The following is a 15,010-nucleotide window of genomic DNA, read 5'->3' as shown; positions in this document are numbered from 1 at the left end:
ATTAGATCCCCTTCTTTTAATTAAACTACTCCAAATGTATAAGTTATTTTGGAGTTATTTTCCAAGTGTAAAACCTTGCATTTTCCAGCATTAAATCATATCTGCTATTTATCCATGAAGCCTATCCATTACTCTGAAGGAGTACTGATTGGCACTGATCCTCAACAATTCTCCTATCTTCACATCTGCTAATTTTTACATCACATTCTGTGTCCCTTTTTCAGTGTCATTTGAGAATATCCAAAATAGGTGCAGAAAATGAGTCCATAGGTGATCGGTGCAGTCTTAACATTGATTCTCTGTGGACTCCCTCTCCTAACTATGCTATATTCTGAAGAGTTATCATTAATTACAACACATTGCCACTTGTTTTCTGTGTAGCTCTCACAATCCATTTAAGGATCATACTCGTGATTGCAATATGTTTTGGTTTTTATACAGCAGTGTCAGAGTCTTGCCTCCAACTCATGACTAACACTGCCATAATAGTTTGTCAGGTTTGTTGAACAAGTTTATTTTTCCATTTACAGAACCATGCTGTGTTCCCTCGAGAATACCACTTCTATCTAGATGGTCTTATTCTGCATCAGTGCACCCATGATTTTCTCTACAACTAAAGTCTGACTAACTGGTCATTAGTTATCTACTTCATTGTTATAACTACCTTTCTTGATTGGCAGCACATTAATGCTCTTTTATTTCAGGGAGATCACTTCTGAGTGTCTAGTGAAACCCTGATAATTAACATTAATGGTTTGATGCTCTCCCTCCCATTTCTTTTAAAATAACTGGGTTGTGCAGTCCTTCCCAGTGTCCTTACTAACCAAAATGTATGGTCCTGGCACATTATAGTCTTTGTTGCTGATGCACCATTAAAATAAACCAAACCAAAATCTAGAGTATAAAAAAATTTTGTAGTAAGCAATCCTTTGTAATTTCAATATCTTTGATTTTGCAGTGCTCAGGTTTACTAACTCAGTTTCTCCTTGATTTGAAGCAACTTTAATCTGTAAAGATCAAGTACCTATTCAGTTCATCAGCTGGGTTTTCACTGTCTTGCCCATATCCATTACATGAAGGCAAGTCTAAATTTCTCTTTTCTTTGTATTTACGTTCAATTCTAGTCCAAAAGGTGCAATTCTAGTCCAAAAGTTTCTGGACTGACCTTGTGGATTGCTAACCACAAGGCCAGTAGATTGTGTAGTATAGCAGTGTGCTATTAGACAGTGCTGAACTAGTTTGTTGTGAGTTAATGTGGGAAGTTTCATGTCAGTAGGATATTATGTTTTGTGCAAGTGTTGTTTAATTGGTTTCAAGAGTGTCTTGTGGTTTTTGTAGCCATATAAGACGGTGGATGCTAAGTAACAGAGAATTGCATCAGATTTTGTTTAGATATATGAAATGCGTAAACTGTACTTAACAGGAGAGACTGCTTCTATAAGGATGGGATACACTTAAATAGAAAGGGTGCAATAATATTTGCTGATGCTATCGAGGCAGTGTTAGGTGGGTCTGAAAACTGCTAGCTTCGGGGGATACAAGGACTAATAGATTAACAGTAGCCACTGGCAGCGGTGAAAGTGATTTTTGCACTGCTTCTATCGTAATGAGCAGCAGCCTGGAAAACAAGATGCAGGGTAAAAGATTCAGACTGCTGGGAGTCATTGCGGTACAAGTAAACACATGGGTTGTGTTAGGGTAGCTAAGAATAGGAACAGGTGCATGTACACCAATGCTAGGAGTTTGGTAAATAAATTTGATGAATTTGAGGTATTGCTCAAAACATCAAAGGTAGATATTGTTGGGATATCAGAGACATGGTGTCACACAGACATAAGAAGTGCAGAATTTGGGGAGTACAATCTGTACAGAAAGAATACACAGGACAGGAGGGGTTATGCTATTAGTTAAGAAACACACAAAATCCAAGGAAGTGAAGCCAGTCGATATCGCTGGACAGTGCAGTGTCGAGTCAGTTTGGTGTGACATAAGCATTGGGAGATCAAAATTGAGAGTAGGAGTGTGCTATAGGCCTAATGACTCTGATGAGTATAATAAGAAACTGTACAGGGAAATAGAGTGGGCCATTAAATCAGAGTCTTATAATGGGGGATTTAAATTTCCCAGATATTGACTGGAATTTGTGGGTTGGTCACTCACACACTTGCAAGGCTTTTGTGGATTTATTGGATGATTGTTTTCTACATCAGCATGTTCAAGAGGCAACTAGAGGGAGTAATACTCTTGATCTGATTATCAGTAGTGATTCTTCATGCATTAAGAATCTGCAGATAAAGGAACCACTAGGTGGCAGTGATCACAGTGTGCTGAAGTGGGATTTACTCAAAGAGGTAGCTACCATCATGGGTAAAGGGAAGGGTTTTTGCTTTCTTAAAGGCAACTACGATGTTCTGAGACAGTATTTAAATTCTATACAGTCGGACCAACTGATGATGTTACCAACAGCAAGGCGCCTCCGTAGCCAGGTGGGAAAGAGCACCAGTGTGTAGCACACGCTTCTTGATTAGACCGGGGTTCAAGCCTGTCACCACCAAATACGGAGGATGTGGAAAGGTTAGGGAATGACCACCGCATATCCCGGAGCAATATGGCATCAGTTGTTAATGCTCCTAAAAACCAAATAACAATATAACCAACAACAAATTCAAAATGGGAAGCATTCAAAGAATTTATCTTAGAAGCTACTAGGCTTTACATACCAAATAAGAAATATTGTTCAAAGTTTAGGCCTAAATGGATGTCAGATGAACTAATGAGACATATGGCAGAGAAGAAAAATGCGTGGGATACATATAAATTAATGGGTGACGTGGAAGCCTATGATAGATATAAGCTGGTCTGTAACCAAGTCACAAAGGAGATTAGGCCTGCAAAGGCAGATTATGAGAAATCCTTGGCAAAGGATGCAAAGAAAAACAGAAAGAGTTTTTTACCTATGTAAACTCTAGAAGGAAAGGGATGAATCAGATTAGTCCACTGGATATCGATGGTTCAACTGTTGATGATCCTCCTCAGGTGGCTAACAAACTAAACGAGTATTTTGCATCTACATTCACACATGAGGAGTTATTCAGGAAGGGGAATGCCAGAGGTGAAGTAAACTCTGGCAGTGAGCTAGATGATTTTGTAATAACTGAGAGGAAAGTGGAGGAGAAATTGTTGAGGATAAACATAAAAAAAGGCACCTGGGGTGGATGGGATTTATCCAGTTATATTAAAGGAGGCAGCAAAGGAAGTAAGCAAACCCTTAGCCATAATTATGAGAGCTTCTTTGGACGCAGGGGAGGTACCTGTAGACTGGAGATGTGCAAATGTGACCCCAATTCACAAAGGAGGAGGTGCCTCCATAGCCAGGTGGGAAGGAGCAGCAGTGCATAGCACACACTTCTTGATTAGACCGGGGTTTGAGCCCGTCACCCCAAATACGGAGGATGCGGAAAGGTCAGAAAATGACCACCACATATTCCGGAGCAATATGGCCTTAGTTGCTAATGCTCCTAAAAACCAAATAACAATAACAACAAACAAAGGAGGATCAAAGGCTGACACAAGTAATTATAGACCTGTGAGTTTAACTTCTGTTCCAGGAAAATTAATGGTGGCACTTGTTTAAGAAGCACAGCAGGATCATCTAGACAAGACTTCAGTTATAGCTCGGACACAGCATGGTTTTGTTAAGGGAAAGTCTTGCCTGACCAATTTGATTAGATACTATGATGCAGTCACAAAAGAACTGGATGCAGGGAATAACTTTGATATTATATATTTGGATCTTAGAAAGGCTTTTGATAGAAAGGAAGACTGCTACACAAATTGGAGCAGTGTGGCATTGGAGGAAAATTGCTGCTATGGATAAAGGGGTAGTTGAGGGTGAGAAGACAGAGTGGTAATCAATGGACACTGCTCATTGTGGACTAATGTTATTAGTGGAGTCCATCAGGGTTCAGTGTTGGGTTCATTGTTGTTTTCTGTATTTATAAATGATATTAATGATGGTATATCAAGCTTAATGTCCAAGTTTGCAGATGATACAAAGGTTGGCAGGGTTGTTAAGGACACTACTGACGCTATGCTGCTGCAACAGGATCTGGAAAGGTTGAGCAGATGGGCTGAGAGGTGGCAAATGAAGTTTAACATTGATAAATGTAAAGTACTACATATGGGAAACAGTAACCCCAGAGTAGCGTATCAACTCTGTGGTACTACAATGACAGTGGTAGAGAATGAAAATGACCTGGGGTAATTGTGCTGGCAGATATGAAGTTTTCTGAGCAGTGCAGACTGGCTGCAATAGTAGCTCATTGTGTCTTGTCAATGATATACAGGAATTTTTCTAGCAGGGATAAGGAGGTGATTATTCCCTTGTTTAAGGTAATGGTCAGGCCACACCTTGAGTACTGTATACAGGTCTGGAGTCCTCATTTCAAGAAGGATGTAGTGCTGCTCAAACGAGTACAGAGAAGGGTAACAAGATTAGTGAATGGAACAAAGGGTTGCTCTTATGAAGAAAGGCTTAAGTTTTGCAAATTACAGTGTCTGGAGACTAGGCACCAGCGAGATGATCTGATAGAGGTGTATAAAGCCTTGAATGGTCTGAGCATGCTCATTGCTGTAGGATTCTGCCTCTTGCTCAGAATAATCACCTGGGAGGGCATAAATTCAAATTGAGGAAAGACAGATGTAGGATAGATGTGCGGAAATTTGCCTTTAGCCAGCGGGTAGTTGGTTGGTGGAACAGGCTTCCATCCCTTATTGTGGAAGGTGATGCCTAAATAAAATTAAGGCTCAGCTGGAGAGATATTTCGAACGAACGGAGGGGTGAAATGGGAGTGGTTTTTTTTTTTTGGTTGATGGCTTGCTTTCTTGCATCATTTGCCTCTACTAATGCTAATGCTAAACAAGCATTGGGTGATGATGCTATGGGTAGGACACAGCCTTTTCAATAGTGTTTGCATTTTCAGAAGAGCCAAATTTCAGTTGAGAATTTTGAGTGCTCAGATCATTCATCGTCAAGTTGGATTAATAACAACGTTGAAAAAGTGCATTATATAATCCATGAGTGAAGATGGTGTACACTTAATAATATTCATGACATTCTAGACCAATCATATGCTACATGCTGATGCATTTTAACTGAAAATGTAAACATGAAGCACATTGCTATGAAATTTGTGCCTCATTTGCTTAGTGACAAACAGAACCGGCTTTCTGTGTGCAGGGACCTGTTAGCACAGGCTAGAAACAACAGAAACTTCCTTTCCAAGGTCATAATAGTATGTGAAATCAAGGTTTTATGGTTATGGCCCAGAAACAAAGCAGCAGTTCTCCCAGTGGAAAAGTTTATCACCTGCACGTGCAAAACAGGCAAGACAGGTAAGATCAAATGTCAAGAGCATGTTGATTGTTTTCTTAGACTCCATGCAATGGTTTACAAAGGGTTCCTTAGGACTCCGATGTAGAACTGTATACCACCAGTTCCATCAGGGTCCTAAGACATTTGAAGAAGGATGTTAGGAGAAAATGCCCAGACAAATGGCACACTCAGGATTAGCTTTGGCATCACAATAATATGTCAGTCTACATGGCTTTGTCAGTTCAGCAGTTTTTAGCCAAGAACAAATTGGCAGTGACCCACACCCATCCTGTTCTCTAAACCTGTCCCCCTGTGACTTCTTCCTGTTCCTCAATTTGAAAATCCAATTAAAAGGATGAAGATTTGGAGACATCACAGAGATTCAGGTTGAATCGCAAAAAGTGTTGGACAGCATCGTGAAACAGGAATTCCAGAGGTACTTCAAATAGTGGAAGAAGCACTAGAATCGATCAATAAACTCTAGAGGGGACAACTTAAGTCTAAATTAATTTTATTGCCCCAGTTCAGAAACTTTTGGCTCACCCTTATGTTAAACTCTTTGTCCTCTTTCTTTGCTCTCTTAGCCAGCGATTTCTTGTGCTCAGCATTTGGCAGCCTAACCATTTTTTGGTACTGTTACAGATAAACTAGTGATTTCTTTAGGGCTTTTCATTACTTTATTGTTTTATTGTTTCATTCAATCTTTTATTGAAATATAAATATAATGAAACAATCAATTATATTGTTTCAAACAATAATTGATTGTCCAGATTATTCTTGCCAGTTCTGTATTCATCCATTCAGAATCTTCCTTGTGCTATATTTTCTTAGTGGTATATGCATTTGTGGCTTCTGTTGATGATGGCTGTAAAATTATTCTATGATTCACTGATTTATCATTCCCATATGCACCCTCTATCAGCCAGAAAGGTTGATAGAGGCTGCATAGCATCTTAGACTGTCATAGTTCCCTTTACTGAAATTGAGACCTTCTTTCATCAGCAATCTTAAAAGTTCCTGTCCTGTCAACCTTATGAGACTATGTAGATCATGGGTGATGATCAGGTCCAGATTATTCTTGCCCCTAGTACTTTTCCTAATATTAAAAAGAAATGTATCCTTCATGGAGAGTTTCTTCCCAATTGCTCTAATCATTGAGGGACAGATTGAAGTTTTCCATTACAAGGCACTAGCTTACCCATTCCACCTGCATATAGAAGTTCTTATTATATGCTTTCTCGTTTGTAGACTCCCATTCTCATTACATGATTTTTGGCACATTATAGTCTTAGTTGCTGATGCACCAATAAAACATAAAACAAACAACCAACCAGCCAACTTACCCACCCAAACTCATTCTCATTTTTACTTTACTTCCTACTACTCCACACTATAAAGACAGTACTGGCATGCACTTTCCAAATCTGGAATGCTCTTGTTGTGCATAGGCTACTTTTACAAACAGTATGACCATTCCCCCCTCCTCAAAATCCTGTCTGATATTCTTCTTAAATACATTGTACATGCCAGAAAAATTCATCATCCCCTATTTCTGTGACATTAAGTGCCCATTAACTCTGTTATGCATTATTAAGTCAACGTTATTATATATCATTATTATTTCAGCTTTAGTTTGCCTGACTAAGAGTTCAGGAAATTAATCTTATTGGCAGCACTCCTGACATTGCTGTAAACACAGTTCATTCTAAGTTTTCTTGTATTGTTAATTACCTTAGCACATCCCTAAAAATGGTCTCTTGTTCATTAGAATCATAACTGTCCTCCACATATCCTCCCAATTTCAGAAGGCTCATTGAATTATATATTCTTACACAAGAACCCTTGTGATGTATGCAAATGTTGCTTTTATCCATGTTAACAACTCATTTCTGTTTTTATCATATTTTCTGCATTTGTCTGATACTGATTTGCAAAAGTGGAAACAGAGAGATAAATAAAGTTACACTGTTTTAGTTATGTTCTTCTATTCATCAATCATATAAAATTGTTTTCATACCTTTAAAAAATTAAAATATGATAGCATATGCTAAAATAATTAAAATTAAAGAAACGTATGTTTGCAAAATTATGTACAGGAAAAATTACATTATTACTGGAGTTTAAAGCACTCATTATAATGAAAAAAGTGGCTATTTGTTACATTTATATTATTCATTATTATAATAAAATTTTTATATATTTAATGTTATTAAACTGACAATATATCAATAAAGTTCACTATAGTAGACATCTTATTGTAAGGTTATACATGTAATAACTTATTCAAACTACCTCTTCCGCAATACTAACTACCATCTCGTGCTGTGGAATAAATTTGTGGAATAATAAATGGAATGTTCTACTTTATTATCCACAAATTATTCCCCCTATAATTTATTCCATTTTATGGAATAAATTTAATAAATGTAGTTTTGAATAAATTTAAGGAGGAATTAGACATATGTTAGAGGGATGGACAGATGAGGTGTGTGTGTTTTGACTGATGTTATGTTGCTTCCTTGCATCATTTGCCGCTATTACTACTACCAATAATAATAATAATAATGGTCTGCTTTCATTGTATATCTACTCACAGAATGACACATTGTTCCTTTGTTGTGTGAGTTCATAATTAATTTCAAAAATACAAAAGTTAGAATAGCAAGTTTTATTTATAGTGTTATAGGATAAAATAAATCCATAGAAGGTTATTTTTAGGGTTTCTTCAGACGGAGTCTTGCTGGTATGGTGAATTATCAGTGCCCAAGGCAGAGGAATTGTATGGTAGACCGAGTGAATAGGAACAGGTGTCAGTACTGTCGTCTGCAGAAATGTTTATCCTCAGGGATGTCTAGGGATGGTAAGTGGTCTTTTTTTTTTTTTTTCATTTAAGTATTATCATAACAAGAAAAATTAGATTTTACTCATTTTTTCTCTCTTCATCATATTACTGTTTTTATCAGGCTTTGTCTTAGACATTTTGGATGATCCTATTAGCACACAAGATATTACCACTTTGAAGTCATTTCAACTATATTAATGGTAAAAAATATAGATTTCTTGCTTAATGTCATGGTTTCTATTTATTAAAAAATTACTATCAAATGCAAGTTACTCTGGAGTAACAGAATGGTTTTAAATTATGAAATCATAAAAAAAAAACCTGGGAGTCAAAGCAATCCCATGGAAACACACCAGATTAAGAAATAAATAAAGCAGAAAAATTTTAAGAAAAAAGTGAAATTACCTTAGGTCACCATCCTATAATGATAGTATTGTTGTGCCCCCGTATTTGCTGATTCAGTTACCCGCAGTTAACCACGGAAAAAAAAAAAACTTAACACGTACTACTCACGTGTCCAATATGATACTTCCCTTTATTTTTTACGATGACAGTTTTAAATCGTAAAGCTTCCCTTTATTTTTTACAATGTTGTGTATGGTTTGGTCACCAACATTATGATTCTTTAGAGATTTAACGGATGCACCGTTTTCAAACTTTTGAATAATTTCAAGTTTTTCGTTTAATTTGAAACAACTCTTGTGTTTGCCCATCATTTTTGCGATTTCTAAACAAAAAAAAAAAAAAATAGTTACTATAAAAAAAAAATTCCGACATCCCTGACATAAAGAAACAAAATTTGTCCTTCTGCGGTGCGACAAAACACAACAAACGATGTGATGCACTAAATCAAATAAACATTTGGTGTCTTTTTTTTGTTTTGAGTGGTAGGTGTGAAGACAGCGGGGGTTGCAAGATAATAGGTACACTAATCTCCCAGCGACGGACTTATAACACCAGTTCTTGTTGCTTATTTACGACTTGCAAAATATCTGTTTATACCTGTTCTAGTTATTACTTGAATTTTATGATATCTGGCGGATTTTTTTTTTTTTTTTTTTAATTTGGAGTCTTGAAGTGTCCCAGTAAATCAAGAGTCTGCTGTACTTTATTATTACTGTATTTAATGTTGGTAATGTCTTACCGTGTGTTTAATTTATTAATTAAACTTTATTATACGTATGTATGTACAAGAAAATCATGTTATATTGGGGTCAGCAAGTGTTCGCTTATATCCATGGTAGGTCTTGGAATGTATCCCCCGCAGATACTGGGGTCTTACTGTATACAATTAGTAATAAATTGGGTTAAAACAACTCCACCCATCACTTTCACATTTGGGGAGATCTGAGCTTGAATCCCACCAGAGATTAGAATTTTTATACAGGGTGTTTCAGTTAAACGTTTCAGAACTTCTAAGAGGGGTAGGGCACATCCTGACAACTTGAAATCATATAGCAATGTGGGGTCGGAAATGCTTTCCTGAAGCGGTGTTGTACACAGAAGCACCATAAAGAAAAGAGACCGTAAGTGAGAAATCGTTTTAATAATACATGAAAAGAAGCAAAAGGTACATGGATTAAAGTAAGTGTTCGAAGTTTCTTCCACGGGCTACAATGCACGCCTCACATCTCCGACGCATGGACATCCGAACAAAGTATTTAAGTATTTAAAGTATTTTATTATTATCTGCGGGCTCCAGGGTTTCCCCTATCCGCCGCTGAAGAGTAACTGTACATTATTTACAATTTGTGGTTTTACAAAACATCTTGATCCAGCATCTTCACAGGAATGATTACAAACATATTATATAACCTTAACACTTGAAACTAAGTTATTACAATTTGTTGAAGGCACCAATTTCTGTATTAACCTTCACAACTTATACAACTATACAGATAGTTAGGACCTACCAGTTGGGTTACAATGAGGTCCGGTATATCTTACAATTTATACAATTTATGATTTACAATTTATACAATGTAAGATTTACAATTTATACAATTTTAGATTTACAATTTATGTACCTTTTTTTTACAAGCCGAAGTCCCAGGACACCGTCCACCCAACAGTGATCCTGGCACATCGACTGATATATTCTGAATGCTAATAATGCCTTCCGGCAATAAATACAAATACATTTCCTCATCAGAGGTCTTGTAACAATGCGATTAATACCAAGGAGGCAACTATATACAGTGGTAGTACACTTATTACATTACATATTTATTCTCAGCCGGCAAGTCCTTTCCTTCTGCGGAAGGCCTTGTCTGCAAAGTTAGCCAGTGCCTCATAATTTTCTTTACATTCTAAAAACTTGGTGAAGTTATTTACATCGTAAACTTCGGTCAATGCCTGAAGTTCAAATCGAATGTCTACATAATATCGACATTCTAAGATTATATGTTGGACTGTCTCCTCTGAGCCACATTTACAGAGAGGAGACGCAGCCAAACCCAGAGTAAATAACTTTGAGTTTAAGCTACCATGCCCGGATAAAAGGAAAGTTAGGTGAAGACCCGGGTTAAACCAGGGCCAATGTTTTTTGTCAAATTCGGAAACTTGAGGTATAAAAAGGGTAGTAATTCTTCCAGTGTTGGCATTAGTCCATTTGTTTTGCCATTCCTGGAGGAACTGGTTTCTTAATCTAGTGTTGTCTTCTTTCACTGGCACATCCAGGTTAACAGAAAACTGGTTGAACTGTGCCGCAATACCCTTCCTTCTACAATACTGAAAGTAATTGTACAGCACTTCGTATTTAATTGGTAGTTTGCCGTTGATTACCTGTAATGCCGACGTTGAAATTGTGCGACAAGCTCTTGAAGTTGCAAGCAGGAAGAAGCGCTGGGCTTGAGTCAAGATTTTTTCCACCATGACTCTGCGTATACTGGGGCCCCAGGCGCCCGCAGCATAACAGACAATAGGAATAAATATACATTTGTAGTACAGCTTGAGAGTAGAGGGTTTCAGACCCCAAGAACCTTTGGTAATTCTGATTATTTTGCCTGTCAAAGTCTTGATTTTGCTTAGTACGTATTTAGCATGGGTAATGAATTGAAGTTTGTTATCTAACATAATTCCTAGGTATTTGTACGAGTTAACTAATTTTATTGATTGTTCTTTAATCTTAATACATGGAGGTCTATTTGGGTCTAATTTTCCTTTGAGAAGAATTTGTTTTGTTTTGGGAACAGAAATAGTTAATTTATGTGTACTACACCACTCATCTAGGTCTGATAGGACTTCATTGGCACGGATTTCAAGTTGTAGTCTGGAGTTTCCAGAAACAAGGATAATTAAATCGTCTGCGTAAGCCATCTTAGTAGTGCAATTATGTTCGGTAGCCAGCCACCCATCAAGGACCACATTCCAGCATACTGGTCCGAGAACTGATCCCTGAGGGCAACCGCGAGTCACAGGTCTCGCAACAGAGCAGGATCCACTGGAGACCACAAGTGAGCGATTCTGGAAATAATCCGTGATGAGACGGTAAATAGGCACGGAGACCCCGGCCTCTCGGAACCTCTCCAGGACACTTTGCCACCAAACAGTGTCAAAGGCCCCTTTGAAGTCCACAAGGAGGCCGAGGACATACTTTTCATTGGAGGCTGAGACGTTATTAATAACTAGGTTAATGGCATCCACTGTAGACATCCCAGCAGTGAAGCCAAACTGATATTTGTAGTTTAGATTTCTTTCTCTATAGTGCTTTTGGAATCTCGCTACAATCAACTTCTCTAGTATTTTTCCGAAGACCGGAAGTAGAGCAATTGGGCGGTATGAATTTGCCAGATTTGCTGTTTTGTTGGGATTCTTAATGAGTAATTTAAGATTTGCTTTTTTCCAAGGAGAGGGGAAGGATCCATATTGTAGGCAGGCATTAAAGAGGTTCATCATCAGTTGGGGACAGGTGCTCCAGATTCTTTTTATTATGGTAACTTCTAATAGGTCCAGTCCAGGGCATTTTCCATCACGCAAAGTCTCAACAGCAAGGCCTACTTCGTTTCTGTCAAAATCATCTTCGTGGCTTTGGCCTATGTAGGAAAGATGTTCTAAACGAATGCCTGTTTGTACCGGACTTTCTGGTACAGTTTCATCCTGCATGATCAATTCATCCAAAATTGTTTCCATAGTCTCGGCCCATGTCAGGGTTTCGGAGTTATCAGGTCTAAGTACAGAGGAGAATATTTCCCCCGGATGAATTTTGTCTAGAGTCAGCTTGTAAATCAAGCCCCAGGGCTCCTGGTCCATAGTTTGTTTAACTAAGCGTTCCCAAGCGGAGCGTTTTTCTTTGTAAATATTGTTGAAATATGTCCTTCTCGCGTTTTTGTATATTTCATTCAATCGGTTTATCTCGTCTTCAGGTCTACCATCTCTCCTAGCTCTCTGAACATCTCGTCTTGCGCTCTTTGTATGATTCCTTAGAGTAGAAAGGTTCTGGGACCACCAAGGAACCGAATTTTGCCTTCTCTGTTTCTTCTTGATCGTCTCGTCGCATATTTCGGTGATGATTGCCATCAATTCTTTTAGATGCTGGTCCAAAGTAAGGTCTGTCAGATTTGTCAGTTTTTCCTCCGTAAATTTTTCCTTAAGTAGTTTTTCAAAAGGATTCCAATTGATTTGTCGAGTTTTGTATCTGGGGAAGTCATGAGTTCCCCTCAAAGCTGCTGCGTTTTCATTAGATATTATGTCAAAGGTTATTACATTGTGGTCGCTTACCGACCAAGAGGAGTGAACAGTCCAGTTTTCTATGGATCTCCCGAATGTTGCATTCGACAGAGTGACATCTATGTAAGACTGACCAGAAGGGGATGAATAAGTGGGCAAATGCCCAGGGGTGTTCCAGACAATCAATCCGTTAGTTATTATTAATTCTTCCAGTAATTCACCTTTATTATTCGTTATGGGGCTGTTCCACATGGTGGAAGAAGCATTTGCGTCGGTCATTATAACTATCTTTTTGCCTGATAACCTAATTAAAGCTGTCTCAAGGAAGTTTAGATAAGGCTCAATTTGTTGAGAATGCTGTGAGCACTGCATGTAGATTGAGATGAAGAATATTTGTCCAAAACTGCCTTCCAAGCATGCACATGCCGCATGCTCGGAGCAGAGACCATTTACCCTCGTGACCGTGATCCGCTTGTCCGCTATAACGAGAGCTGCCCACACCCTTGACACAGCATTTGCACCCTGTCCTGTAACAGATACATTAGATTGAACCACCCTACAGCCGTTGGTAATCCTTTAACTTTGCCTTTGTAGGAGTATAATTCCTGAAGTCCTAGAATGTCAATTTTGTGATCCGTAATTCGGACATCCGAACATTCTGGAATACTCCAGGCGAATTTCGAATTTCTTGAACAAGAACACCAAGTTAGTAGGATGGATGATTACACGGACGCAGAGTTAGCCGATATGCATTTGGCGTACGGGGCTGCAAATTGTAGTGGGCCAGCCGCACAGCGTTTGTACGCGGAACGATATCCGACGAGGCGTATTCCCAGTCATAATTTCTTTGCAAGACTGCACCAGAGGTTAGCTGAGAGAGGTTCATTTGAAAGAGCTGACAGGGACAGGGTAAGAACAGCACGGACTCCAGCCGTCGAACAGAATGTGCTGCAGCATGTACAGGGGAATCCAAGAACGAGTACACGAAGTCTAGCAAACGCAGTCGGGGTTTCCCATTGCAGCGTCTGGAGGATTCTCCGAGAACAAGACATGCATCCGTTTCACGTGCAGCGTGTCCAGACACAGCAACCGGAGGATTATGCACCTCGTATTGCTTTCGCACAGTGGTACCTTGGAAAATGTGCTACAAATCCCCTTTTTCCTGCTGAAGTGTTGTTTTCCGATGAGGCATCCTTCACAAGGGAAGGAATTTTCAACACGCATAACGACCATATCTGGGCGGTCGAGAACCCGCATGAAATACGACGTCGTACAGCACAGATTCGATTTTCGGTCAATGTATGGGCCAGTATTATGGGAGATCACCTCATTGGACCTTACCTGTTACCGTGTCGTCTAACCGGACCTATCTACTTGATCTTTCTGCAGCAAGTATTGCCACAACTTTTGAGAGATGAACAGATTTCTGCATCGACGCAACAGACAATGTGGTTCCAACACGATGGAGCCCCTGCCCATTATAGCGGAGATGTTCGTAACTACCTGGATGTCACATTTGGTCAACAGTGGAACGGACGTGGTGGTCCCGTGCGTTGGCCTGCTCGGTCACCCGACCTATCATGTCTTGATTTTTATTTCTGGGGTCATATGAAATCGCTAGTTTTTGACACCCCTGTTGACAATGCTGAGGAGCTGGTTGCAAGAATCGCAGTAGCTGCCGAAGAGATTCGAAATTCGCCTGGAGTATTCCAGAATGTTCGGATGTCCATTCGTCGGAGATGTGAGGCGTGCATTGTAGCCCGTGGAAGAAACTTCGAACACTTACTTTAATCCATGTACCTTTTGCTTCTTTTCATGTATTATTAAAACGATTTCTCACTTACGGTCTCTTTTCTTTTTATGGTGCTTCTGTGTACAACACCGCTTCAGGAAAGCATTTCCGACCCCACATTGCTATATGATTTCGAGTTGTCAGGATGTACCCTACCCCTCTTAGAAGTTCTGAACCTTTTAACTGAAACACCCTGTATAGTAGTTAGCCAATTTCAGGTGGAGAGGGTAAGGGTTACCTTGTGAGTTTTGAGTTTTTCAGTCCATATACATGAAAATCAGCCCATGAAAGATTACTTTATTAAGATGTAATTTATTAAGATTAATTACTTTAT

At 38.8% G+C, this 15,010-nt stretch overlaps 1 protein-coding gene across 2 annotated transcripts in view; it reads left to right on the top strand.

The window, feature by feature from the left end:
- The window catches only part of LOC150075305 (putative nuclear hormone receptor HR3), a 163,025-nt gene that overhangs the window by 74,864 nt on the left and 73,151 nt on the right, over positions 1–15,010 (top strand). For both annotated transcript variants that reach the window (XM_090389177.1, XM_090389178.1), the window contains exon 3: positions 8,093–8,234. In XM_090389177.1, coding sequence (XP_090245303.1) covers positions 8,093–8,234 — 142 coding nt within the window. The remainder of the gene's footprint in view (positions 1–8,092; positions 8,235–15,010) is intronic.

This window comes from Mastigoproctus giganteus, chromosome 14 (assembly GCF_048544385.1).
Source record: "Mastigoproctus giganteus isolate SK-2022 chromosome 14, ASM4854438v1, whole genome shotgun sequence".
Lineage (NCBI taxonomy): Eukaryota > Metazoa > Arthropoda > Arachnida > Uropygi > Thelyphonidae > Mastigoproctus > Mastigoproctus giganteus.
Note: the sequence above shows the minus strand (reverse complement) of the source record. Positions and strands in the feature narration are given on the sequence as shown.